This window comes from Wyeomyia smithii, chromosome 2 (assembly GCF_029784165.1).
Source record: "Wyeomyia smithii strain HCP4-BCI-WySm-NY-G18 chromosome 2, ASM2978416v1, whole genome shotgun sequence".
NCBI lineage: Eukaryota > Metazoa > Arthropoda > Insecta > Diptera > Culicidae > Wyeomyia > Wyeomyia smithii.
In genome coordinates this window covers 18332181-18359226 of record NC_073695.1, presented here as the reverse complement: position 1 = coordinate 18359226, position 27046 = coordinate 18332181, and the positions used below count along the sequence as shown (strand labels likewise).

The following is a 27046-nucleotide window of genomic DNA, read 5'->3' as shown; positions in this document are numbered from 1 at the left end:
TTTAGTCCAACATAAGGGACACTTTCTATATGTTTTTCGAATCAATTTTTTATTTTTCTCTGCATTCTCTACGTTAAAAATTTAAATATTTCAGCTATGGAAAGGGGCCAGCCGAGATCTGCTTTATATGCTTCAGTACATCTCATTGTATTTTATAAATCACTTTTATTAATATCACATTATATTATTATACATGTTTATATCTATATTGTTATCATTAGCTATATCTATATTGTTACATTAAATGTGAATTCTGATCAAAAACCCACCCACCTACAAGAGCTCCCTTCCGTGGTCTGTGCATGCAGAGGTATACTCAGTCTCTAACTAAGCAAAGACTTCATTCTAACATTCCTTCCTTTTTGTAGGTTTCGTGCGGCACTGGCACAACTCTAAATTCATAGTTCCAAGAAAAACGGGATTGAAAAATTAGCGTTTAAAACTACGTTTACCACTTTCACGAATATTATGAGCAAGTTGAATTCTTGTATTTAATATTTTTGGAGCATGTTTTTGATTTGAATTCCAACGTGACATTAGCTTACAAGTCAGGGTTTCTTGTGAATTTTGTAATAATTCTCTAAAACAAGAGAATTTAAATATCATTCCAAGCGTCTATGAGTTAAAGGGTCCGGGGTTCACGAGTTGTGATTAGTTGATGAAAATTAGTTTCTGATTACGAGTAATTAGGAATCCTTCTTCTAAGAAACGAAACAAAAAGTCTAAAGATGAACAACAGATTTGAGAAATCCAACGGCGAAGGTGAAAATTTTCAAGCGTTGGAGACCCCATTACGCGACGCGAGACAAGACAAACAACACTTATTGTTCTTACAACATAAAAAATGCATTGAAATTTATCTTTCAGTCGACCGGTTTCGGGCGCGATACCGACCATTCGTTAATCCAGACGAACCTACTTAACAGGCCGAAACTTTGGTTTCCAACCATGTTTTGATAATTAGTTGCAAGAGTTGAGGAGTCTAAAAGAGCGCTTCCAGTCATAATGATCTGAAAATTGACAAAAAAAAATCAAGTCCTAGTAACCCAAAGTTACAAGATACTCAGAAATTAAGTTTCAAGCGTCTATTTCAAATTGTTGTTATTCGTTGAAGAAAAAAATTTCATATGCGTTCTATCAAGTGCTAGAGTAATTTACATATCAAAATTTAAGAAACAATATTTCAAAAGTTCAGAATTTTAACAGCTTAAAATTCTAAGATGAAAATTTCAGAGTCCATAATTCAAAAACGGAAAATTCATTCATAAATACAATTCTCTGTAACTGAACTGAATCAGCAATCCATGCACATGTTTCCAATTGCTCAGAAAAGAACTAATTTACGCGTTCTTTACGCATTCCATTAGTTCAACCCTTGCCAATGAATATAAATCATCATATTCCAAGTAACAGATCCCAGCTACGTGCTGCATCATGCCCGTACGCTAAGACGTACGAGGAAAATCAATCTTAATTTCTACACCCTATTTCACGCGTCATCGTTTGCTTCCAGCTGCTGAAGTAAACTGCTTCTGACACAGGGAAAAAATCAATTAAAAACACGACGACAACAGCGTGTACAAATAAATACGTCAAAACCAATCCACACCCACCTCCGCACACGACATCCCACAGAATCAATCCACGTCAAAGTTTTTGACTGATTGGACATGATCCACCCCAATGCTGTTCCGTACCAACTTTTTGTCGTTAACATGCTAATTCGAAACAATGGTGCACTCGAAAAAAAAAACCCTAATCTACTCCTTTGTATCTTTTGTAATTTCAGGGTATCTGTCCGGGCAATCGGCTCAAAATCATCCAGCCCCATGATTCCGGTTGCTTTACGCTATCGCCTGCGTCCTCACCGTGTCCGTCGATAGGACCGGGCACGAATTTGAGCAGCCCCGTGCCGAGTGACATCTACGAGAACACATCGACAACATCGTCGTTGTCGTACAGTGGCAGCGGCATTGGCGCTCCCGGTGCACCCGGAAATGGAACCAAGCAGCAGGGCAAACGAAGATCGTGGCACATCAACCCGAACAAGGTAAGGTTTCCTTCGTTCAGTGCGCTTTGGCGGCAGCGAGAATGAGATAACGGACAAGATGGATTTTAATTAAACATTAGGGATTTATGAAGGGATTCCTTGGCTGACCCGCCAGACTCTGCCAGTTGGGCTGGGTCTAAAAGGGAAAGAAGTTTTTTTCTACATGATTGTACTCTCTAGCGACTGGGATTTCAGTGAGGATTAAACTAATTACGGATTTCGAGCTCAAAATTACTGTCAGAATTAATTGTATTTTGTGTGTGTGCGTGTTTGCGTACTTCTTGCGATTCAACAGTCGCGAACAGTGTCGTCAACTAGCAGACATAAATTGCAGCACGAAGGCAAACAAAAAGATGGCGAGACAGATAATAAAGCTTGCAATCTGATTTAATTCTACAAACTTAGGGACCATTCATTTATGATATCACGCGTTAGGGGGGGGGGGAGGGGGTTTCAATTATTGTGTCATTTTGGGACATATGGGGAGGGGGGGTTAGCTTGAGTGTGACTTCACATTTTAACCAAAAAAAAAATAAATAAAAAAGTCACATACCTAACGACAGAGATCAATTCAGAACTATTTATAATATTTGCATCATTCATTTATAGTTCTACGATCCCTTTTTTTTGCTTAAGACTTGCTTCAGATAAAATAAATGACAATTTTTTTCTCCCTAAAAAAGCATAATGTTCTTTAATTCCGTTTCACCGTGCATGTTCATTTATGAATGACAGCGCAATTTCATTAATTTTTAGTGTCTCTTTTCAATCTAATAAATACAAAAATTGTGACAAAACGTAAATAAAAATGCTTGGTTATTGTAACATGTGGAGAATATTTGGATTGCGAATTGATTGAAGAAGAGGAACTAAATATTGATGGTTTTTCAAAAATCAGCAATGATGCTGCAGTTAATGTCTCGGCTTTCTTTGTCGTCGATATGCAACTCCATCAGCAGCATCCTTGGAATAAGAACTAAACGCCTTTTCTAGTTATCTTCTTTTCCTTTTAGTTTCAGTTTTTCTTTCAGTAAAATCACTCTTATTAAGAAAAAATACATTCCTAACAAATTTCTCGATTTCAATCAATTATCACCAAAGAAGGGGGAGGGGGATATAAAAACGTGACGTAATTAAGGGGGGGGTTAAGGTAGTTGTGACAACTTGTGACAAGGAGGAGGGGGGGAGTTAATTTTTTCCAAATTTTTCGTGACATCATTAATGGATCGTCCCTTAGGGCGTTGTTAGGAGCAGTTATCTCTGTTTTCTTGATAAAATTTGTTTGTAGAAAATTCGTTAAACCGTAACCGTCATTTCTCGTGCCGAATAATTAACCGAAATTCATGTTTACCGCTGAAATACTTTACGCATTTTTATTGCCTCCTTAAAAGACCAACAGCATCTGCCTATTTGCCTCCTTGGCACAATTAGACCGTGCCTGCTTAAGCAAGCTGCAAAAGGTTTCTGTCACCAGCTGTATCACCGCCTTCTTTCATTTATACGTAACGATTCTGACCCTATCAACCGAGACACCTTTTCTATGGTCAATTTTTGCGATAAGTTTGTGCGTGACCATTTGGCCGCGCTCCCTGACAGCGCTATTATTTCTGCCCAATTTCTTTTCCTGTAAATTGTGTCTGAAATTTACGACACAACTTGAGTGCTTTGAAAAATAAAATGAACACGGATGGGCTGCTTCGGCTGCTTAGCTTTCCCAAGAAGTCAACACCATAAATCTTCATCCCACATGGAAGACACTTTGCTGATCCTTCCCTTAAGCGCCGTCCGGGGCAACGCAAACGAGGAACTCTCACATACACACAAACACGTGTGGATGAGGTCTATCCTTACTCTTCTACTTATTATTGTATCACATTGTTCAATTCCTTTCCAAGGCTTAACAATTGCTTTCAAGGGTCCTCGACTTCGGGTTTCGAGCCAATTGGATTATGTTGTGCTTAGTAGAGTGGCCCACGTTTTCTGTCGCCAGCTCTATGTTTCGGATCATTTCAATGTGGCTAGCAGATTGGATTTTTGAGCAATACAGGCAGCTGAAGAAAATTGAGTGATATTTGTACTGCTAATGATGATTGTTTTTATATCATTAGATATTGCAAAGAGGTTTGTAATCCCACTGGAGTTTTACAACAACAGTGCAGAGCATATAAAAAAATAATGCCGCATAAATCACTCCACTATCTAAGAAAAACACATTTTCCAATGGCTTATTTATTGATGTGAAAAAGTGCACCGAAGCCCAGTGAAAACTTATCACATTACTTTCAACCATAAATTTGCTTTCACACAAGCGACTGCGCCTTCAAGCACATTCGTGTAAGATGTAAAGCATATTTTCGAATCCCACCCTATCTGTGTTTGGTTGGTTGACCTTTATGTATAGCATAACAAGTACCTTTTTCGGTGCTCATAACTCACTCTGCAGCTACTTCAGCATAAGTCGAACACACGTGTTTCTTGACAACACATTGGGCGGAACAAAAGCTACTTTCTTTCTTTTAAGTGGAAAACGTAATTTGAACGAAGAAGACATTTTTGCACTAAGTTTTCTCAGAAGACATTAAACACATCTTTTTCTCATTGCGGAACACACTCTGTCGTTTACGCCGAATATTAGACATTCGTTAAAAAGTAACTTCGAGCAGTAATCTAAATGTTATTAGCTTCGGTTAATTTAACAAAAACACAAACGATGGCATATATTCACAACAAACAGAGACACAATCTGTTGAACAATTAAGTATCTACATCCAGCGGAATGTCATGTCGTCCTTAATTCCCAAAAGACGACCGCCTGCCGGTTGTAGATATAAGCTACCGTTCTCTGAATAAACGATAATATCATTTTGCTGAAACAACATTGCGCTCTGAGACTCAGCTTTGAGATCCTCATACCAGCGATAAAAACCGGTAAATAGAGAAGTATCTGAACATGACAGAGAAAACAGACTGTCTTGAGACTCTATGACAATATCAACTACCGTAGCGTGAATTCCATTTTCTTACAAACATCAAGTTAGGTTACATTTACAGCACAAGTTTGTTGTATTCCATTGATCGGGAACCGATTTCAATTTCCACTGTACCATGTCTACAGCAAATGAAGGGAATCACATTTCACTCTAGGTGAAATTGGAAATTCGAACAGGAAAGCCCCCGTAATCTCCCGGCTTCGAAGTCCTAGTGTGCTCGGTGAAGCACTCGGTAACCACTGGAGAATATTTTTTTCTACCATTGAAACCTGTCCACTGAAGGCCTACCATTGTCATTTGCTCAATCTTCTATGCTTGGTGGCTGAAACCAGTAGGAGGAGATAGGCGAGCGTCATTGAAATTAGCTACGGATGAGAACGCTGGAAACCTTTTTCAACGATTCTCTAGTGGCATTAGAAAATAGTGCCCGCAAACGATTGCACCAGAAAAGAGCACAATCGGATTGGTAACGGTCGGTAGAAAACTGAATTGCCATTCACTTAGATACAATTTACGCCACAGACAATTGACTGGAATTGTCCCTGATTGATTCGGTTCTAATTCAGGCCACGTGAGAGACTGTTTATTGCTAGCTAGAGCTGCACAGAATCGATTGTTTTAGATTTGTATTCTAGAAAGTGTTTTTTGTTTGTTAGCCTTTCACTCATAGAATAAATAAAGCCTACATAACTTTTAAACTAAGCTGAAGCTTCCTTCAAAACAAAGTCAAATAAATCTATTGTACAGGGTGCGGCAGGAAGAAATGCGCAAATGTGTGAAACTAGTTTAAATCTCATTTACAACTACTTTAAGCAATATTATCAAAATTTTCGAGTTCAGTTTGCTTCATTAGGTTCTTTCAAACAAATATACTCGATGTATCCTCCATTTTCATCAATGACATCCTCAAGACAACCTTGGAAGAAGAACATGTCTTTTCAACTCAGTCCTCCAATATCAATAACCACCTGCATGTTATGACAGATTTCAGAATCTTCAAACTAGGATGACATGTACGCCCAAATTGAATAATCCAACAGGTCACGTACCAGACTTCTAGGAAGCCACACATTTTTGGACCATAACATTATGTTATCTATCAGTCATCGTTGGGTCCAATTTGACCCGTGATTTGACTTTCTATCCTGTTATAGAAGAACGTATTAGTCCTAAGCAAAGTTAGCTTTCACCCAGGGAAGCACTTGGTTCTTTAAAATAACGATATACACTACGCTATTTTAACACCAACACCAATTGGAACAAGCGGTATTTCCATATTGTTGGACACCACCAGGCCAAACATCATGGAATGCGCCGGATGTTTGATTTGGAACTTAGTGTCACTTTCCCCGGAATATCCGCAAATTTCTTTAATGAAATGAACCGGTCCAGCAGCTGTAGAACACAGCATCGATGCTTGACAGCTTTTCGTCGGAGAACAGGATTATTATTTTGCCTTTTCAACAGAAAAAAAAATCTTTTCGAAAGAGTCACTCCATTACCTGTTCGGTAATGAAGTGGTGTTTGATTTTAGCTCTGGAAGTTGCGTGAAATCTTCTATGATGATTCCTCGCGTCGACTTTACAGAAATATTGGCTTTCTTGGCTAGTAGTCTGATCAACTTATCCGCTATGTTCAAAAAAAAAAAACACTCTTACATACCCTTACATACCCTGGTCCCCACAAATTGGAACTCTTGTAACTTTGACAATTTTCATCCGATTCTAATAGTTTTAGTACTAAAAAAATCAGCAACTTATCTACTTTGAAATCAGTGCCAGTGGTGCCACGAAAGAATTTCCTCATTCCCGGAGATCCGAATGATTTCTAGAGACCGGAAATCAATTTCACACGCCAAATTCAAGGTGGTGACCTCCGGTTCGTCTGGTGTCGTTTTGGGTCTCTGGGTAGCATCCCGATTCCGGAGATTCGGCCATTTGTTTAATCTTTTCCATAAACTAGAAGCCGCCATTTTGGTATCCAAAATCACCGCTAGGTCGATTTCAGGTCTCTGGACATCATTTCGATTTCTAAAGTACTCATATAAGGTGGAATTTGGTCAATTTCCAGAAAAAAAGGAAGTCACCATTTTGGATTTCCAAATGGAGTCTGCAGTTGATTCCCGGTGTTTAAGCATCATCCCGATTCCGGAAATATCTATATTCGATGGTATTCGGTCAATTTTGGTCCATTTCCAGATACCGGAAGCCGCCATTTTGGTATATAAAATGGCATCGGGGGTCGTTTACAGGTCTCTGGACATCGTCCCGATTTCGAAAGTACTCATATAAGGTAGTTTCTTGTCAATTTTAGTTATTTTCCGGAAACCGAAAGTCAAAAGGGAAGTCATCTCAAATTTCAAGTTGACGTCTGGGGTTGATTTCCAGCATCTGGCATCATCCCGATTCCGGAAATACCCATCTTCGATAGTATTCGGCCAATTTTGGTTCTCTTCCAGAGACCGGAAGTCGCCATTTTAGAAATGAAAATGGCCTCTGTGGTCGCTTGCAGGTCTTCGGACATCGTCCCGATTCTGACACTACTAATATGAGGTAGTTTTTGGTTAATTTTTACTGTTTTCCGAAACCGAAAGTCACCATCTTGAGTTTCAAAATGGCGTCTGGAGTTGATTTCCGGTCTCTGAGCATCATCTCGATTCCGGAATTCGGAAAATTCGATGGTATTCGGTCAATTTCAGTTCTCTTCCACATACCGGAAGTCAACATTTTGGAATCCAAAATGACGTCGGGGGTCGATTTACGGTCTCTAGATATCATCCCGGTTCTAAAAATACCCATGTCGGATGGTATTGTGACTTGTATTACTTGGTGTTTTATGGCCACTAGAAACCCTGGTGGTATCTGTTTCGGAAGGACCATTTTGAGGGCATATCATTACGACACCCAAAACCATAAAAATGGCCTGTGAAAATAGTTCTATGAACCAATAGTTGAAAGATTCTGTTTCGATATTCATGAAATTCTCCAGTTTTGGAACATATTCCTGAAAAACCGGTTGCCGGTAATGAAAAAGTTTTTTTTTGAGTTTTTCTTTTTGTGTGTACCCGGATCGAGCACGTAACGGTTGAAATCGCTAGAGGTGATTTTTTTAATCGCTGCTTCGAATGCGATAAGAGGCACTCAAATAAGTGTATCACTTCCACGGTGACACCCTGTATAATTTCAGTTCTTCTTGGATCATTTTGATTTTTCTGTTTAATTGAAGCGTTTTACGCCATTTTTTTTATTGTTGGCTTTTTCGAGTCTTCAAATGTTTTTCATCCATTTCAAGCTAATTTTGGAATTCATTCTTTTTCATTCTGTCCTTTCAAAACGTTTTCAGATGTTTCTAGCTTCGTTTGAGAGAGTCTGTAGGCATTTTTTTTTAAAGGGGGGATTGGTTAGTAGCTTAAGTATTTATGATAAATATTAGTAAATAATGAGTATGTGTGTCCAATCACAAATGGTGAAATTTGTAATTTTAATTGTTAGGATTTGTTTGCTTTCGCAATTAGGACTTATCATTCGTAGGGATTTAAACCTACTTGTCAGAAAAGGGGAAGTAAACTTACAACTAACTTAATTGCTAACTTATTGGCTATAAAGAGAGCTTATCGTAGCAATTGAGGATTGCAACGATTTTTGTCGAAAATTGTTAATAATTTTATTTGACATAGCTTCTAATGGTTCAACACCAGTAAGTCTATGTAATTCGAGTGTACCAAACCAAGCAGGACGCTTCAAAATCATTTTCAGAATTTTATTCTGAATCCTTCGGAGCGTTTTCTTCCTTGTTGAACAACAACTTGACCAGATCGGTACAGCATAAAGCATTGCTGGTCTAAAAATTTGTTTGTAAATCAAAAGTTTGTTCTTTAAACAAAGTTTAGAATTCCTGTTAATGAGAGGATATAAACATCTCGTATATTTGATGCATTTGGCTTGTATACTCTCAATGTGCTCTTTGAAAATATGTTTTTTATCATAAATTAGGCCCAAGTACTTAACCTTGTCAGACCAACTTAAAATAACCCCATTCATTTTGACAACGTGATTATTGTTTGGCTTGAGGAAAGAAGCCCTAGGCTTATACGGAAAAATTATCATTTGAGTTTTAGAAGCATTGGGAGAGATTTTCCACAAGTCTGTAGGCATTTTAAGTTTCTTCATGAGCTCAATATTTTCTCTGGTTTAGGGTTGCTTTTTCAAGTTATAAGATACTAATGCGAGAGTGAGCATGAGGCAGTGAAGCATTCTGGTAGAGAAGAAATCATTTTATACCAGAGAAACAGCGTTCGGTTCAATTGTTGAGTTTTTTTTTTTTTTGTATTTCATTTATTGTCTAAACTCTTCGAGTCTGAGTCCTCTTTTGTATTATTCTTTAGTTAAAACTAGAAGCTTTCTTTCTACCAGAAGTCTTTCAAAGTTCTGTTTAGAAGCGTTACTATTTTCCACTCAACTTAAGACTAACTTTTTGTTTGCTTGCTCTTGTTTTTGGAAGTAATTTTGAAGTCTTATTTACGTTTTCGTGGCTTCTTACAAGTATTTCCATACATTTAAAGTCTAGTTTGGAGTTATTTTCCTTTCGGTATTCTTTGGAATTCAGAACATTTTAAGTGTTTTAGGTTCAATTTGATACAGGTTTTTTGATTTTGGTCTTTACTATTATACAGATATTAGCTTTGTTTTATCTCTGAATTATGAATTATAATGACGTGGAATGTGGACGGCTCCAAAGAGCTCCTGGCTAAATTTTACACGGAAAGAAGAGGTTTTTTCTTAAATTTTCGAATTTAACTCTCGCAGCTCTTGTTTTGCCAGAACTGAGATGCGGTAACAATATTTTCAAAACGATTACATACATTTATTTTGTTAGTTGATTCAGTTATCCGCTTAACGTTACTGTTCGTGTAATGAAGTATTTTTTTAAGGAAAATTAGCCAAAGGTATTAAATTTTTTTTTTAATCAATACATAATTTGTTTATAATATGTTTATACTCATAACAATTAGAGTAGAGCTTGTAACAGCTGGGATGACTTTCAAACGTAGTAAGATTTTATGTAATAATATATGGGTCATTCCATACGAAGTGACCACGAAAAAGCACAAACTTGGACACGACCATCACAGATTTTGCTCAACGTTGGGAGAAAAATTCATCTACTGTCACTTTGGAAAAATCCCAAATTTGGTGTCGATTGGAACACCCCTCGCTCTGTGGGACCCCCCTGTTTATTGCAAAGTCACGAATTTTTTGTTCAAAATCTCTTTTTTTCTTGTTCTTACAATTCATAGACGTAAGATGTCCGAAAAATACTGATAGATGATTTTTGAAGAAAATAAATCAAGGAATCCAGAAAAACTATAAGTTTTGACCGGAAGTGTTGCCAGAAAATTATTTTTGTATTTGAAAACTAAATTTACATTTTTCGGCAAATACAGCCATTTTTATTTTAAATTTGATAATTTCATCGTGTTCCTTGGAAAATTTTTACATAAGAAACAACTATCATCCCGAGGTTATATGAGCCAATCTCGATTTTTACGAAAAAAGTTGTAATCTTCGTAATTATTTTTTTTTACAAATCATAGACGTAAGACACCCGGAAAACAGTGATAGGTGAATTTTGAAGAAAATAAACCAAGGAATCCAGAAAAATATTATTTTTGACCGGAAGTGTTGCCAGATAGATTATTTTTGTATTTTAAAACTAAATTTGCATTTTCCGGCAAATGCAGCTAATTTTATTTCAAATTTGATGATTTAACCGTATTTTTTGGAAAATTTTACGTAAGAAACACTTATCACCCCGTGGTAATATGAGCCAATCTCGAGATATAGCATTTTTACGAAAATAGTTCTGAATTTCGTAAAAATGTTATGTCTCAAGATTGGCTCATATTATCACGGCGTGGTAAGTGCTTCTTGCGTAAAATTTTCTGAGAAACACGATGAAACCATCAAATTTAAAATAAAATTAGCTGCATTGGCCGAAAAATGTAAATTTAATTTTAGAATACAAAAATAATCTATCTGACAACACTTTCGGGCAAAAACAATATTTTTTCTGGATTCCTTGGTTTATTTTCTTTAAAATTCACCTATCACTGTTTTCCGGGTGTCTTACGTCTATGATTTGTAAAAAAAAAATAATTACGAAGATTACAACTAGTTTTCGTTCCAAATCGATTTTTAGGCTCAACTTGGGGCTCATGCCAATTGTAAAAACCAATAGACGAGGAACATATTTAAATAAAAGTTGCTGTTTGTCGTACATAACTCGCGGATGATTCAAAGCTACAATAATTTAATTACACTAAGGTCGTTTTTTACGCGGCTTTTTCATGCGGCTTCCGGAATTCACGTGGTTTTTTACGCGGGTTCCGAGATTTACGTGTTTTTTTACGCGAATTCCAGAATTTACGCGGTATTTTTTTCTTACGCGGATTCCGAAATTTCTCTACTCGTATTCCAGAATTTACGCGTTTTTTTGCGCGGTTTCCTTTTTTAAAAAGCTACTTTAGTGTATTATGGTATGATGGCAGAATGAAGGAAATGGTTCATTTCACTAATTTTAAACACAATAGTGCAAGTAATAATAGTTATTCTAACAATCCGAGGATGAAAACTGAATTCTCTCTGTAAGAAATGAGTTAATCTATCTGTGTAATCTAATCGTTTATTGCTATTCTGACATTTACATTTTTCGTGATTTGAAAGTTACTATGAACTAGTCAGATGCTGAATCTTGTAATTACTTTTTCGTGGTGGCCTTTTTACGAGACAACTGAATAAGAAATCTTGTAGAAATATGGTAAATTGTCATGTATATATATATATATATATATATATATATATATATATATATATATATATATATATATATATATATATATATATATATATATATATATATATATATATATATATATATATATATATATATATATATATATATATATATATATATATATATATATATATATATATATATATATATATATATATATATATATATATATATATATATATATATATATATATATATATATATATATATATATATATGATTTTGTGGTTCGTCTGGTGCATAATAGAAAAAAAATTCAGTTAATTAAAGCTAAATATTTTTATAGTTTTCATTAAAAGTTTTGAAGTCATTTATTTACCGTCTGCTCCGAGAGCTTTGCATTTAGAGTGTTCGAATAAATTATTTCAACAAAAGATATGTCAAAACAACCCGCAACTAATAACAGTTAACAAGAAAGGCCAAATATCAAAGTTGAAAAAACTCACCATACTAGTTTTTACGTTGAAAACTTTTTGCAATACTAAAAGAGTAAACATTTTGAATGAAAATGTTGAACTTCAGAAGCTTTAAATACACTTATTATTCTACCAGATGTATCAACATTGCATTGTCACTGCTACCACTGGCGCTGCTGTGAGCTATACATTAGCACAGGAAAAACGGGCTCGTAATAAATTTAGAATCCTCTACCGTGTTCTTCGTCCGATTCCATGCGGCGTGTATACACTGTGTCACTGTGTCCAATCTGATGGATTACAGATGCTTAGAGGCAGGCTGTAGATATAAAGACTTCAGCTAGTTTGCACATGCGTCAAGAACAGCCGGCCACAGAACTGGCTTTCATAATAACTGTGTGTGATCACCGTAGCATGGAAACAATTAATTCTTCAACATATATATATGAATGTTTCGCGTCGCTAGACACACGTTTAATTTGATTTAGTGCTTAGTTGCTAGTTAAGTTGGTAAATTGGTAGAGCAATCTGCGTTGGACATAACTGCGATCAATTTTTTTCAATCTACCCATTTTTAACCTAGTAGACGCCTTCTCAACAGTAGCGTTGGGTCCAGTTTTCTCGCCAGGCTTCATGCTCTGGTTGTCAAGCTATTCGGAGACGCTAATCTTCAAGTGCCTTTCTATTTAAAAACGCGTGGTGGACAGGTTGAGTGATACCCACGACGGTCTACTTTACACACTCCGAGGTGGGTTAGTGGAGAGAAAATTTGCTCCGGATACGGTTGATAACGGGATGCAGCGGCCGTACTTGTTTTAAAGACGGTGATTTCTTAGTAGGATGAGAGGGTATAAAAACAAATACAATCAATTTTTGCGGTACGTTTAAGTAGGCTAATTGAGGGCAAGTCCACTGCAGTGCATAAATTTAAATTATTTACAGTGACAGCGGTTGCAGATCGGAATAAAGAAATTTAATCGATCTCTGTCCTCACGACAAGCAATGATATTTGTAAACCCAGCTGGTCACCTTGAAACGGCCGGCGGTTTCATTGCTGCTCAGCAGAGAGGATCCAGTTTCTCGTGCGTGATTGATTTTTATGACTGCTGCAGCAGCAAAAAAATCTTACCCGGTACGTTTTATTTCTGAACCAATAGGGTAACAGGTTTTACTTTTTGTGCAACTGAAAGGATACTGCAGAGTTTCGTAGTGAAACGTTGAAAGTAGCGACATTTACCTTCAGAAGGCAAAACTCGTCTGGCTGGAAGGCATCAGGTGCACCGTTTCGTTCATCCACCTCGGTGGAAGTTTACGTCATGCCGAATCACGCAAGCAGCACCTAGATGCTGGCTGGTTGATCAATAATTACTGTCCGCGCGACGACGTCATCACTGTTATCTATAGGATAAGCGTGGGATTCTCTGTGCCCACAGTTTCTATTGCAGAGTAATCGCGTCATTCGATAACAAGTGCGCTGGAAATAGATACGAATTCATTTATCGATTTTTTATGACCGTTTATCGTAGGCTAACATATTCGATTAAATTCTCACCTATTTCTGCACAAGCTTCTTCCAGTGGTAAACATTAAAAGTGCAGTCGTGAAAAAAATTTCAACCTTATGCGTATTCTCAAACCGGTTACAAACAATGAACAATATGTTTCCGCATCCCGCGTGTACGAATAAGCTCCCACGTTATTGGACGAGTTGTAGGCGGGTATCATAAATTAATTTACATAATATTTTCAACGTCAAATTTACTACCCCGCCACGGATGAACAGCGCGCGGACCATAAATTGAAATTTATGAGGTCCGTAGCACCCACCAAGGATGATAAAAACAACATGGACACGGGCAAGTGAGACAACGTGAAAGTTCGCTTCTGGTCGAAATGTAGTAATTCACTACAGACGGCGTGCTCTTTTCCAGTTAGCCCAATTATTTATTTCCGTGATTGAATCGTCTGAAAGATGATCTTTGGTACGCTTCTCTGATAAATATGTTTTTAATTCAATCGTTTTACAACAAATCAAAACCACTGCCCTGTCTGCCCGGTGTGAAATAAAACACGAGCTTAAATTGGCTCCATTTTCCACCTAATTAACATTTTATCTCCATCCTAAATCATTCCCACACTAGGCATTGCTTCTGTTTGAACCGCACACTCGAGCTGAACTGGTTTGTTTGTGCGTGTGTGCGGTACAACTGCAACAGTTAGCCCGGGAACCGGTCAAATTTTCACCTAAACCTCAAACCGAAGCCGGGTTAGGGAAGTGGACAAGTGTTTTTAATCTGCCTGTCGAATACCGAAACAACATGTTTTGTCGGTTGTACCAGACATTGTGCAAAATGGAATAGTATCAAGTTACATTTTTTGTCGTATATTTTTTATGTTGCCTTACTGCTGCATTGTATGTACGAGCAGAACCACTGGATTTTGTAATTGTGACCGCAGACTCCAAGAGTGCGTTGGTTGGGCAGTTTGCTGGACACCTTCATTGCACACTAAACCTTCCTACCGAATGGCACAGGATGTTAGTGGGCTGTATAGCAGCAAACCCAGCAGAGCAACGAGTATAAGGTTCTACCAAACCGGCAGTCATTCAAGTAGAACAGCAACGGGCGGAAAACTATGTGGGCTTCATTCAATTTTATGCCACAATCTTGCCGTTGCAGGTGTAAAGAATTTCATTCTGCAGAGGACAAGAATTTTAAATTTAGTCACAAGTTGAGCAGTACTTGCCTCGGGAATCTAACTGGTATGTATTTTTATCGATGATCATTGAATGAATCACACTCAGGAACCGCTTGCAGGAAATATAAATGGGAATTACTCACCCGAAGTTTACTTCTAATTTTGATCCTTATCTTTCAATGCCTACACTTTCTACCAACAAGAAAAAATATCGTCGAATATGTTTATTCATTTGGTTCGTAACACTATCAGAACTCGAAAAAAAAACCGTAATCATCAATGAAGTTTGGTCTTGATATAACAAGAAATTGCACTAATTATTTACGGTTGAAAAAAGGGGTTAAACTAAATATAAAGTCAAATAATGTTCCTGGGTTGGCGTTACCTATCTCAAATCTCTTAAAAATGACAATGAAGAGCTCATTAGATTTGATTCGGGTAAAAGTTTGACAAAACTACTAATATAGCAATATTCTAATCTATTAATACTAACGCAAAATGGTATCATTTTTGATCAAATATTTTAACAACTGTCTTAGAGAACTAAAAAATGTTCAAGTGCATTAGAAAAGCATACATGTGAAGGTTAGTGTAATTATATCACACCAGTTTTTTTTTCGAAAAATCCCATGGGTTTAAGAGAGATCTGTTGTATTTTATTTCTATCCACCATTTTATGATAGTAATTACCAGTTAATAAACAATGCAAAATATACTATATAAAATCTAGTTCATTTTGCAATTTTGTTGGTTCGACCAATCACGGAGTGCAACTACGGGTAGTTTACCTATGCCAGCGGTTCTCAACCTGGAGTACGCGTACCCTTGGGGGTACTCGAAAGCCTTCAGGGGGTACGCGAAAGAAAAATTAGTAATGACGGACAAAGCAATTTTTCTCTAAAATACTCCATTTGTTTTTCAATCTTGCTCTTAAAACATGACTGTGGCAATCAAACAAACCATAGTTCAATTTGAAACCTAAACAAGACTACCACAATATGATCTACCACTACTCTCTCCCACTCTGCGAAAACATTCCAAGCCAGGGGGTACAATCGATATGAAAAATATCGCGTACCCCAAACAAAAAAGGTTGAGAACCGCTGACCTATGCTATGCTAATGCAAAATATACTATATAAAGGTTTAAGATTGAAAACAGCGATACTCAAAAAATGCAATTTTTCAAAAGTGACTCAAATAACGCATCAAAATAAATATAAACAATTACTCTAGGTAGCAGTATTTGAAGGTGCACGTAAAAGTTGGATGGTGCGAAACCATATCAATATTGTGCGAAATCAGTGCAACTTTTGATGAGGCTTGAAACCTTGATAACGAATGTGTGTTGCTCATTACGCAATTGATGCTCTAGCGTATTTTCAATGCATGTGTTTGCAGCCGCCTAGCAAATCAGGACGACGGTTAAGTATTACGTCGGAAAGTGGCTTTTTGTGCTTCATGCACTTTACTCTTATACCTCATGGAGACTGGCAGTTAGCTACCACTGGCGCGTTGGTGGTTGTTGGTGGTTGACGCCACACACTTTGTAGCTCCAGGACTATTTGAGGTTGCGCAAACCGAACTTCAAATGACCAGGTCTTCGCACATCTTCTGAACCAAGTTGTCCGGAGTAGTGTCTGACCCGCTCACTATCATCATGTCGCTCATCGCACGCGTGAAAGAAGGGCATACGAAGAAGACATGCTCAGCGGTCTCCTACACATCCACGAACTCGGGACACATGGGGTACCCAGCATGCCCGAATGTTTGAAAATACGTCAGGTGGCGCCATCCGATACCTCTTGGATAAGCCGGTGCGTCCATCTACCCTTCGCGGAATTGGACCATTTCCGCTGCCATCCGATCATCGAGGATGATCATCTGTTGCCTCGTACCCCTTGTGTCACGTTGATCAAAGCACTTACATCCTCCTTAATGGTGATGCTGATAGGCATCATACCGAATATTATGCAGATTGCGTTGTATGACACTGTACCACTGTACGATACGCCCTCGAAACCCTCAGGTATATGAGCCAGCAGATACTTTCCAGTTTACCACGATGTCTATTAGTATCTAGCGCTTTGGACCACACTGGCTCACCATACCTAAGATGGACGAAACCATGCTGGCAAAGAGTTTCTACTTGCTACCGTACACCGCTGAGCTATTCGACATCCGTCATTTGAGATAGTGCTACAATAGCCATTCACCCCCTTTTACAGACATAGTTGACGTGGCTCTTGAACGTAAGCTTGTCGTCAACCATGCTCCCCCAGAGATTCAAAGATCACTTTGACGTAATGAGGTAGTCCGACTCTGACCACGGACGGAGAGGATAGTACCTATCTACCTTTCCGGAAGCCGAACTGGTTACTTGCCACACCGTTCACACCCTCCGTGTCTATTGAGGATACTTCTCTCAAACACTGTATGCCGATAAGTCCCCTGGTGGTTTTCCCGCCTGCGGCAATAGGACCAGTTTCAGAATTGCCCTGCGCCACTTTTATGGCCGTCTTGATCCATCCAGTACCGATGCCTTACGAAAGTTGGCGATCGTAATGAGTTCCTCGTTCGTAAATCTTGGCTCCACCTCAACCTTAACACGGCTGTCGTCGCTCATGGGTGGATGTGTGGCAGGTTGGTCGACTATCCGTGGTCTTCGTCTGAGATATTGGAACGTCGGACGTGAGGCTGAACCATCGAAGGCCATGGACTTGGCTCGTGGCATGGAAAGTCTCTCACTAATACGCTCCAGCATCGTTGGTGATCGCTCTGCAGGCGTCAACACGCCTTTGGTTTTGGTCATTACGATTTTGTAGGTTACCCCACGGATTCGTATTGGCACTAGCACTAGCGCAAAGCCTCTTGCTCGCCTTAATCGCTCTCTTTGGCGCGGATCTTGCGAGCCGAATACTGCACGGTGCTGCAGTCTAAGTTCCTCGGCTCGGAGGCACACACTGCGGAGGTTCACTATCGCGTCCATTAGGGTGGCAATGCGATGTATGGAAAAATCGAATTTAAAGAACCGACCATGTACATTTTGTTTATTTGCCCAAAATAATACCCTGTGAAAAATTTCAGCTTAATCAGACATTGTTTAGGGGAGCCTCGAAGCGCTAAAAATCTCAGTGGTTTTACCCTCGAAAATTAACATTCCTAATAGAAAATTATTTTTGATAAGATATTCAATAAACATTAAAATGATTTACATGTGCTTTGGTGAATCATTTTAATGTTAATTAGACATTTTTAACTACACTGAAAATAAATCGCACGCTAATCCCTAATGCTCTTTACACATGAATGTCAATAAACGAACCTAATACTTCTATTATGTCGACCCATATCGATTTTTATTGAAATCCACGGTATTTTAACGTGTTTTGGCATTTGACGTGTGTAGCCATTAAGATCTGAGTGTAAAATTAATTGATTTTGCTATGCATGGCATGGCAAACCGAAGTGTAAGACACTTGATTTTGTGCTGTGAACTGAAACGCAAGTGTATTTCACGTAGATATGAAATGTTTCATCTATCAGCACAGAAGTAAGTAGAATCCACTTGGCAGTAACGTGTCGATTTTTTACAGTGTAGATTTTTATTAGGGATGTCCATTTTCGAGGGGCTAAACATCAAAACTTTGAACACTTCGAGGCACCCCTAAATCACGTCCGATTGAGCTATTTTACACAGATCATTTTTTCAGGTCAATAAACAAAATGTACATGGTCGGTGACATGACCATTTTCGCTGGCACCCTATTAGCGTCCATCGACCAGTAAACCGGTGGCTTTTCATTCCTAGGTTGGCGGGTCCTAGATTTGGAGACGTCGCACGTCCGGGAAAGTGTGGCAACTAATAGGTCAGCATTCGGGTGGTGCCAACTGCCCCCCCTCGAGCTCTCTTTTCATTGCCTCCTCAAATACCTCGGCATCGAAATGCGATGTCTTCCACCCGCGGACGGCCTGAGCATGCTTCTAAAAATGACTGTCTTTTCGCGACAGCAAATTTTAAACTAATTCGGCTCTCATTGTATTACACAGCTCTCCTTGCTCCCCAAACGTTCGGTACTTAGCCTGATAGCCACTGACGACAACACACACATGCAATGTTAAACGGGCTGTTATTTTTCATGGTTCTTGCAAGCTGTCACTAATGACAGCCTTTACAGCGCGACATCGTTCGGCACAAATCCGAGTGGGTGATTATGATTTACAAGAGTAAGACCGATGCTATAATGAAAGCGTTTTCCGGAACCTGCTGGGGACTCGTGCCTGCACAGTCGGCTTCTGTCGGGACCCTTACAGGCCCAGGACTTATGCCCGCTCTTAAAGCACCAGCAGCAAACGTCTGATTGTTTTGTTCACACAACATTCATTTGACACGGCACAATACAAATTAATGTTTTACGGAGCCAGATTGTTGGAGTATGCCCAGGGAACATACTGACCAGCCAACTTTAAGTTTAACTGTCTTCTGGGCCAGGTTCGCATCTGCCAATGCTAGTCGGAAAGTGGTCACCTGGGTCCCTGCTGGACCCTTTCGAAGGTAAATTGACTCAGTGGTCACTTCCATCTCGCCCTGCTTCTTGGGGGCTTGTGCAACGTAACACCCCGCGGAGATTTCGTCCAGGTTTTTCAGCTGGAGAGTCATCCAAGGGTTCCCCACAGCCTCCATTTCGATCGGTTTTTCGGCGGACCTTTTCGACGACCTTGCCATGCCCTGCACACAGTGAAACTGTCACCAATCGATTTGTTTACCAATTCTATGTAAAAACATAGGCGTAGCCAGAGGGGGCAGGTCTGCTGGTCTTGAATGTCTTGATTCCCGATTGCGGCTGCTGATCGACTCTATCTTCTGCCATGTTCGTGGATTCTTGAGATCCTCGTCGCCAAAATGATATGTCCAAAGGTTTAAATGAACTTAAGAGTTTTTACTAAAGAACATCTATTCATATTCGAAGTTGGACAAAGAATAATCAAACTTTCCACTCTGATGTCAAGGACAACTTTTCACTGGCTGCCTTGATGTAACAACCACTAAACACTAGTATTTATTTCTTTTTTTCAAAATACCATTTTTTACCTCTGAAATTTTGAAGAAACCCCCCATCCCTCCCTATTCGAAATTCTGGCTACACCCATGGTAAAAAATTCTATAGTCTCACGGCGAAAAATTAGTGGGAATTTGGATTCCGTTTTCTCAAGTGTGCATTGCGTGCCGAGCCGAAGACAAACATCAAGCATCGAGTATGTGTTACGTGAAAATCAAATCCGCTTCTATAAACGGTGTACAAAATCAAATTGCATAATTTTCAAATGGCTGTAACTTTTTACTTATTGGATATTTTAAATTGAACTTTTGAGTGAAATTTGATCAATGTGTATTGTTGACATTGTGTAAGTTGCACTCAGCTGCTAGTGCAATCGTTGCGACGATGGAGTCGGAAGAACAGAAGAGGCGTAAAGCAATTTTGCGTACATACCTCGAAAATCCGAATCTTTCTCATCATGCAATCAGCAGAAAGCTGGGAATAGTTCAATCTACGGTAACTCGTGTTTTCAATCGGCACAATGAGCGTTTGACCATCAACCGCAAAGAAAAAGTGGCCAACATGGATCTCCGTATGGTGTAAAGGATCACAAGCATTTAAGAGGAATTTAAACAGTTCAATTAGAGATGTGGCTAAAAACTGCGTTTGAGTAAAACTCTCGTTCAAGAAGCGAAAAAACATGAAGCATTTTCCACGTAAAAAGTTCAGGAGGGGCCGAATCGCAATGAACGACAGAATAAGGTGGCGAAAACACGTGCACGGAAGCTCTACACCCAGATGTTGACGGAACCACATTGCCTCGTTATAGATGACGAGACAAATGTGTAACAGGTGAAAATGTCGATAGGTTAAGAATGCCGCGATTTACGCGAATAATAATTCAAATGATGAGATAAAAGGGTCAAGTAAACCTTGAATCAGTCAAAAGCGGTACTCTGAGCGGTAAGACGTCGATGAGATGCAGCTAGTCGCCGCCAGGAGACACATTCAGTAAAACGGGCACGGGGCGGAGGCGAAAAAACCTCTGGAAAGGATGGCGGAATTAATGGGTGAACCGGTGGAGAGCGCCAAAAATCAACCGCCAATCATCGTTTGAATTTGACTAATCTACAAAATCTCGAGGAGAAAGGTTGTACGGAAACGAATACGTAGCAGATAGATACTAAGGAAGTGGGAGTGTAGATAGTCTAAATAATGAAAATAATGTAATGATAATGAATGAAAATTAAAATATTTCAAATTTAACAAGCTCTTGTTTTGTTACAAAATTTTTAATGGATTGCTTCATGTTTAATTTCGGTCTTTACAATGCACAAAACTGTTTTCGAGTGTTTTAGTTTCGAATGAATAAACCGTACAGGTAACCGTTCTCTGATTGCAAATTTGCGATTGTCAATAATTGTGCGATTATGTAGAAGTATATTCAATCTAAAATTGATTACAGAAGCTTCGTTTTTTTCGACAACCGCGTTTTCAATAAATTTTATTGTTCAATAAATGTAAATTATAGGAAATGTTCTAAAACAACATAAATTTAAAATTCTTTTCGGTTATTTCACAAGAATCAATCAGTTTTACAACCTCAGTGACAAAAATACTAATTTATGAAAGTTAGACCAAAAAAGTATACAAACAATTCAAGCCAATTCAAGTGAAGGCACCAATTCAGACCCGCGTTCGAGTCCATAAATTCGTGGTATTACACGTATTACCGAAACTCTCTGACCAACCCATCGGAATCGGATTTCTTTTCAGCACGGGCTTAGGCTTCCCTCATAAATCGCCGGCTTTTTGTGCCGGTGAACATGGGAAACCACTTTTCGAGTTGCAATTTTCAATATGGTCAAAACCAGTGCCCGGCAAACGGTACTGGCCAACATATGGGCAGGCGGATCCGCAGAGGCTAGCAGCAAAACATGAAAGCCCATACAAAGCGCTTGTTTATTCCATACACGTCAGTGTGCCCGCTACCAAATACGACCACGGCGGAAAGAATAGCTGTCATGCAGACCAAATGGACATAATTCTTCTTAAATAAATCTTGTGACACACACACAGGTCAGTAGTAGCGGTTGATTATGTAGGGTGGTATGCCAAGCTTTTTCTGGTCGATCCCTCTTAAGTGGCTGAATCTGGCAGGTTGATGAATGGCTCATCGATTGAAGAGAGATTGTTGGTTCTGATTGAGAAACGGTTGAATTGTCACATAATTAATTCCTTCCTCCCACCTCATACTCTTGGAGATCATTATGGTAAACCAAAATACCATCTCCGTGTAAAATTAACCAAATAACCACGTGATTCCTTCACTCTACTGTTGTTGCAATTACGGAAGCACCTGAGGTCATTCAAGTCTATCCGAGGTTAATAACCATGATCTTTAATCTAGTTCATGTAGACACACTCGTTGAGGAGAAAATAATTTCTCCCTTGACACCGACGACGGCTGTGGTACAAGGCAGGCAGGCAGGCAGCCAGCAATTTCGCTTTTAGCCTCTGGTTGCTCTGCCGGTTCGCGCGCAAGCCACACTGTTTGTAATTTGCTGGCAAAACCACAATGGGCTACCAGCCACCGGCTATTCGACTTGTATAATGACGAAGAAAATGAGGAAAAGTTGGTCCATTACAAAATTTCTTGGTTTCCATCTACTGTAGAGATTTTTTTTTGTATGCAAAAGATGAAAGTTTTGATTGCGCAGAGGTGCTAACTTTTGAGCACTCATTTGTTTCTGGTTTTTGGTTGGTAACACCATCTTTCTGGCGGAAAACTACACTCGTAACTGAAATATTCTATGCTACAACTATCATACCAAGCTAACGGATAATAATAACTAAAAATTCAATTCCCAACACTTTCCAAAAACTCACTTTACTGCTAGAAATGAACTCTACTAAATCTACTTTCATCGGCTAATACCAGTTTAATGTCGAGAATCAACTTTTAAGTCGTTTCACCATAATAAACCCTTCGCGTTAAAGTTAGATTGAAATGGATCGGACGGGTCGTATCCTCCCACTTGCCAGAAAGGATATCCAGAAAGGTGGCCAGCGGGAATAAACGGTCAGCTTTCATGTCAGTAGATGCTCCCATACTTGTTTATTCATCAATAAAAAAGCGCTTTGCATATTTACTACATGTAGTGTGTTCTTTTTTCCGAAGCTGTTGTAGTTCAGGTTGGAAATGTAAAAGCGAACGGGTAACATTCACCGAGTTTGTTTATAAGGGACGGAAAATGATCAGCAGATTGGGAGTAAAATGGTAATATACTGGGTCGTAGACACCGCTTCACACTGCTCTGGTGTAAAGTGAGTCAGCATAAAACTGACATAGAAAACTACTTATTTCACATTTCAAATTATTTCTTCAGATTTGGCAGGTCATCTTTAGTATGGCCCCACTCACAAACTGGGTGTTAGACCGAAAGGGTCAACAAGGTTCTTGCATCAGGACTAAATCAAGAAGGGTAACAGTGTAAATACTTTCAAGCGCAATAGCGCCTTCTACTGTCAACCACAAATGTTTTGAAAACGTTGAAAGCTATGATTGTTTTGCGAATCAATTCCGTATAAATTAAAAATCAATTTATGACAAACGACTTCGTTGACGTTAATCCATTGTATTATCAAAACAAGAAATCCAACAATGACGCTAAAAGCTGAGCAGTGCCGATTATTTGATTTGACTTGTGTGACTTGAAAGGTTTCTCCAAAATCCTCTGTAAATTTTTGATAGCCTATCACAGGTACGCTAACAACCCTAATCCATTATAAAAAAAAATCCCAATCCCAATCATGGGCCAACCCAAACGTACTCCATCCTGGAAGAACAATTTGCTTTTGCGATTGGAGCGTAAACAACGCGCTGAAAGCGACAGTTTATACTTGCGAAATGATAAATCCAATTCCTCCGAGTCACATTCTAACAAATATTTCCGCCGCACCTTTTCCGGCCACGATTCGCTCGACATCGTCGTCGCACAGCACAACTCTCGCAGCCGCCACGTCAGCCAGGTCAGAACGTGCAAACCGGAAAACGAATGCCGGTCCTGCTTCTTCCCTGCCAAACGAATAAATCACGTACACAAACTCCACACGGCAGCATCATCTTTTCGAACTGGATACGATGTCGGAAAATATGTTTCCGGCGATAGCGCTTCTTCTCAATTTCATTTTGCCTGTCAGCGTAAGTATTCCGGACATAGATCTGCGGAAGATTGTTCAGCCACACGAACCATTACTTTGCTAGCGACCACTTGCTAGCTGCTACTGTCTGTAGATATCAAATCCTTATGCCAGTAGCGCTGCCAGTGGATTGAGGCCGCGGAATAATATCCTGACAAAACCCCTTGTGACGCTTCTGGTAGTTGTAGGACTCTTCGGATCTCTCCACAAAAGCAACGTGGCAAGCAGACAGCCCAAAAGAAAAACATCACCCCCAGAAAATTTTTCACACCCCATTCCGGAAGCCGTCACAGCGTTGTTTGGCGATGGTAGATTCCTTCACGTCCCTGTTCTATTTAGTAAATATAACGTTTCACAGTTTCTCGACAAAATTTCCGCCTTGCCGATGAAACAGGTTTTTATTTTTCTCCTATCGACTGGATACGTTCTGTTTGTTGTTTAGGCCCCCGGACGAAATCATTCTGTGCTATCTCCTTCCGCTTTCGAGAAACTCGAGGAAAAGTTGGAAAATGAATGAATAAAAAATGTTCTGCTACGCATTTTCCCTAGCGAACAATCAACAAGCTGCGCTGGTGTGTACGCAGCCGGCAGGAAAAAACTTTAGTCAGTCTCTCGAGTCAAAGTGTGGGGAAAAAATATCTACTGGAATCTTGGCCAGAGCAACCCGGAAGAAAATAGGTATAGGGCAGGATAGCACGAACGCTTCTGTCAGTTTTGTTCAGTGCTTCCGTAATGTCATGCCCTGAACAAAAAAAGGGAAAAAATGCACGCTCCATCTTCTCCAAAGTGCACTCTATGAACGTATACAAGCGCAGTTCAACTGCAAAGGTGCCGCAAATAGTTTGTTTTGGTTTTGTCTTTCCCGTTGTTCATCGGGTGAAAATCAAAAGATCGTTGTCCTTTTCTGAACTTTGCACAGAGTGTAGCTTGTCTAGGTAATCTTTAAACGGTTCGGTGAAGTTGTGACTGCAGAAATTTCGAAACAAAAGTTTGTTAAGAAATAGTTACCTGTAACCTTTTAGAAAGTTTTTTTCCTTGTACGTTTACCTTATATCAGGTACAACTGAGATCCTGTTTCGAGTACAATTATGTACAGATGCAAAAGTTAATTTCCTTTTCCAATAACCGACAATGACGGTCCTTTAATTTATGCTATTAAAATGACTTTAAAAGGCTTTCCAGTTGGCTTCTTATTGTTACGACCCAAACCGAACCCCTCGTCAGAATTCGGCAGACATTCAATAAGACATGCAATAATAATAAAAATATTTATTAGATGACAGCCAGACCGGAATAAATGTAGGTCGAAGTGAGGATGGCGGATGTGATGCCACCCCGAGTGGGACACGGGGGTGTGGAATGGGAGTAACATCGTTCAGCAGCAGTTACTTGCCATGCTTATGTACTAGGAACTACATCTTCCGAGCTCTTTTCGTGACCATCCAATACACGTGAGCTGCCACAAAATAGGACGAACAGTGGATTGTCGGGGGGGAAATTTTACCATCATTAGGCCGGGGTGGCTCGAATGTTTGTTGACTTCGGGGATGCTGGCTAGAAACCCTCGTGGTATCCAAACAAGGGCGGCTGCGAATGGATGATTTATAAAGAATCGAATTATGGAATATTGATCAGTTGAAATGGACGATTTTGGAGGGGTTTCCGCATTGAAAACAGATTTGAGTTGTTTTCATTTTTGATAGGGAACGAGCACAAATTTATTCGACCATGATGAATTGTGTGTTCCACCTATAGTTAAAAAAGCATGTTCGAACGATTTTTTGGAGAAGTATATTCACCGGGTCCTGGTCAGTTGTTTCGGCAAACATTTTGCAGATAACGCAGCTCAGGGTGTTTACTGACACACAACAGGATATATGTCACCTTTAGCCGACAGATATATAGCAAACATGTGTGTAAATTGAATGAACACTGTTTTCTTATTTGCCAGGTGACTCACCTTTAGGCAACGTCAACGCTTATCACGACAATAATTCCGAAAAAGTTAATGTCTTTTCAGGACTACGTTCTTTTTTACAATACTGCAGTACAATCTGGTCCAAATGTACTAGAGTTTCTTGATACTGCAGTATTTTTTGTACTGCGTGGCAAAAACTGAGGAAAAGTTTGAAGGCCGAAAAACTTAATACTTTTTCCTACGACTGGCTCATTTCCCTAACGCAGACATGAAAACAGTAAACAGAACAATTCCAATAATATGCCAGCTTGGCATCGCATTCGAGCAGAACTGTTGACAGCCTTGCAGTGCTTATCACATAAGGTACCGAGCACACTAAAACATTTATCCCACAACGGGAATCACATCGGCATTACCAACATTTCGTTTATATGTGTACATCGAATGGTAAAAAGTACCTTCGAAAGGTAGAAAAAATTGAAATTATAAATTTTATATGCGACTCATAACGCCGAGTCTGAGTTTGAGCCAACTCTTCTACTTTCCCATTCTTTTCTGATCGCGCAAGATAACTGTCACTTTGGCATACGGTAAAGTTTCAACTAACTTCACGCCTTTCAGCATACATCAGACCTTTAGAAAGACGCTTGAATTGCTCGAACAAAACCCCATAAAAAAGTTGAAAGTATTTAGTAATAGAATTTACATTTTAATATCGCAACACTATTATCCATCTCTGTGTTTACATGGCCAAACAAACGTCACTTGTCGAGGCGGCACCAGGTTTCATCCAGCGAACAGAGCACCGGGGTTTGTCAAACGGTGCACAACTTGACTTGACATTCGCTTATCTGGTATCAGTGTAGAAATACACTTCTAATGT

The 27046-nt window shown here is 39.2% G+C and overlaps 1 protein-coding gene across 2 annotated transcripts in view; it reads left to right on the top strand.

Moving 5' to 3' along the window:
- LOC129723617 (breast cancer anti-estrogen resistance protein 1) overlaps positions 1–27046 on the top strand; it is a 135631-nt gene that overhangs the window by 94691 nt on the left and 13894 nt on the right. For both annotated transcript variants that reach the window (XM_055677947.1, XM_055677948.1), the window contains exon 3: positions 1790–2050. In XM_055677947.1, the coding sequence (XP_055533922.1) occupies positions 1790–2050 (261 nt within the window). The remainder of the gene's footprint in view (positions 1–1789; positions 2051–27046) is intronic.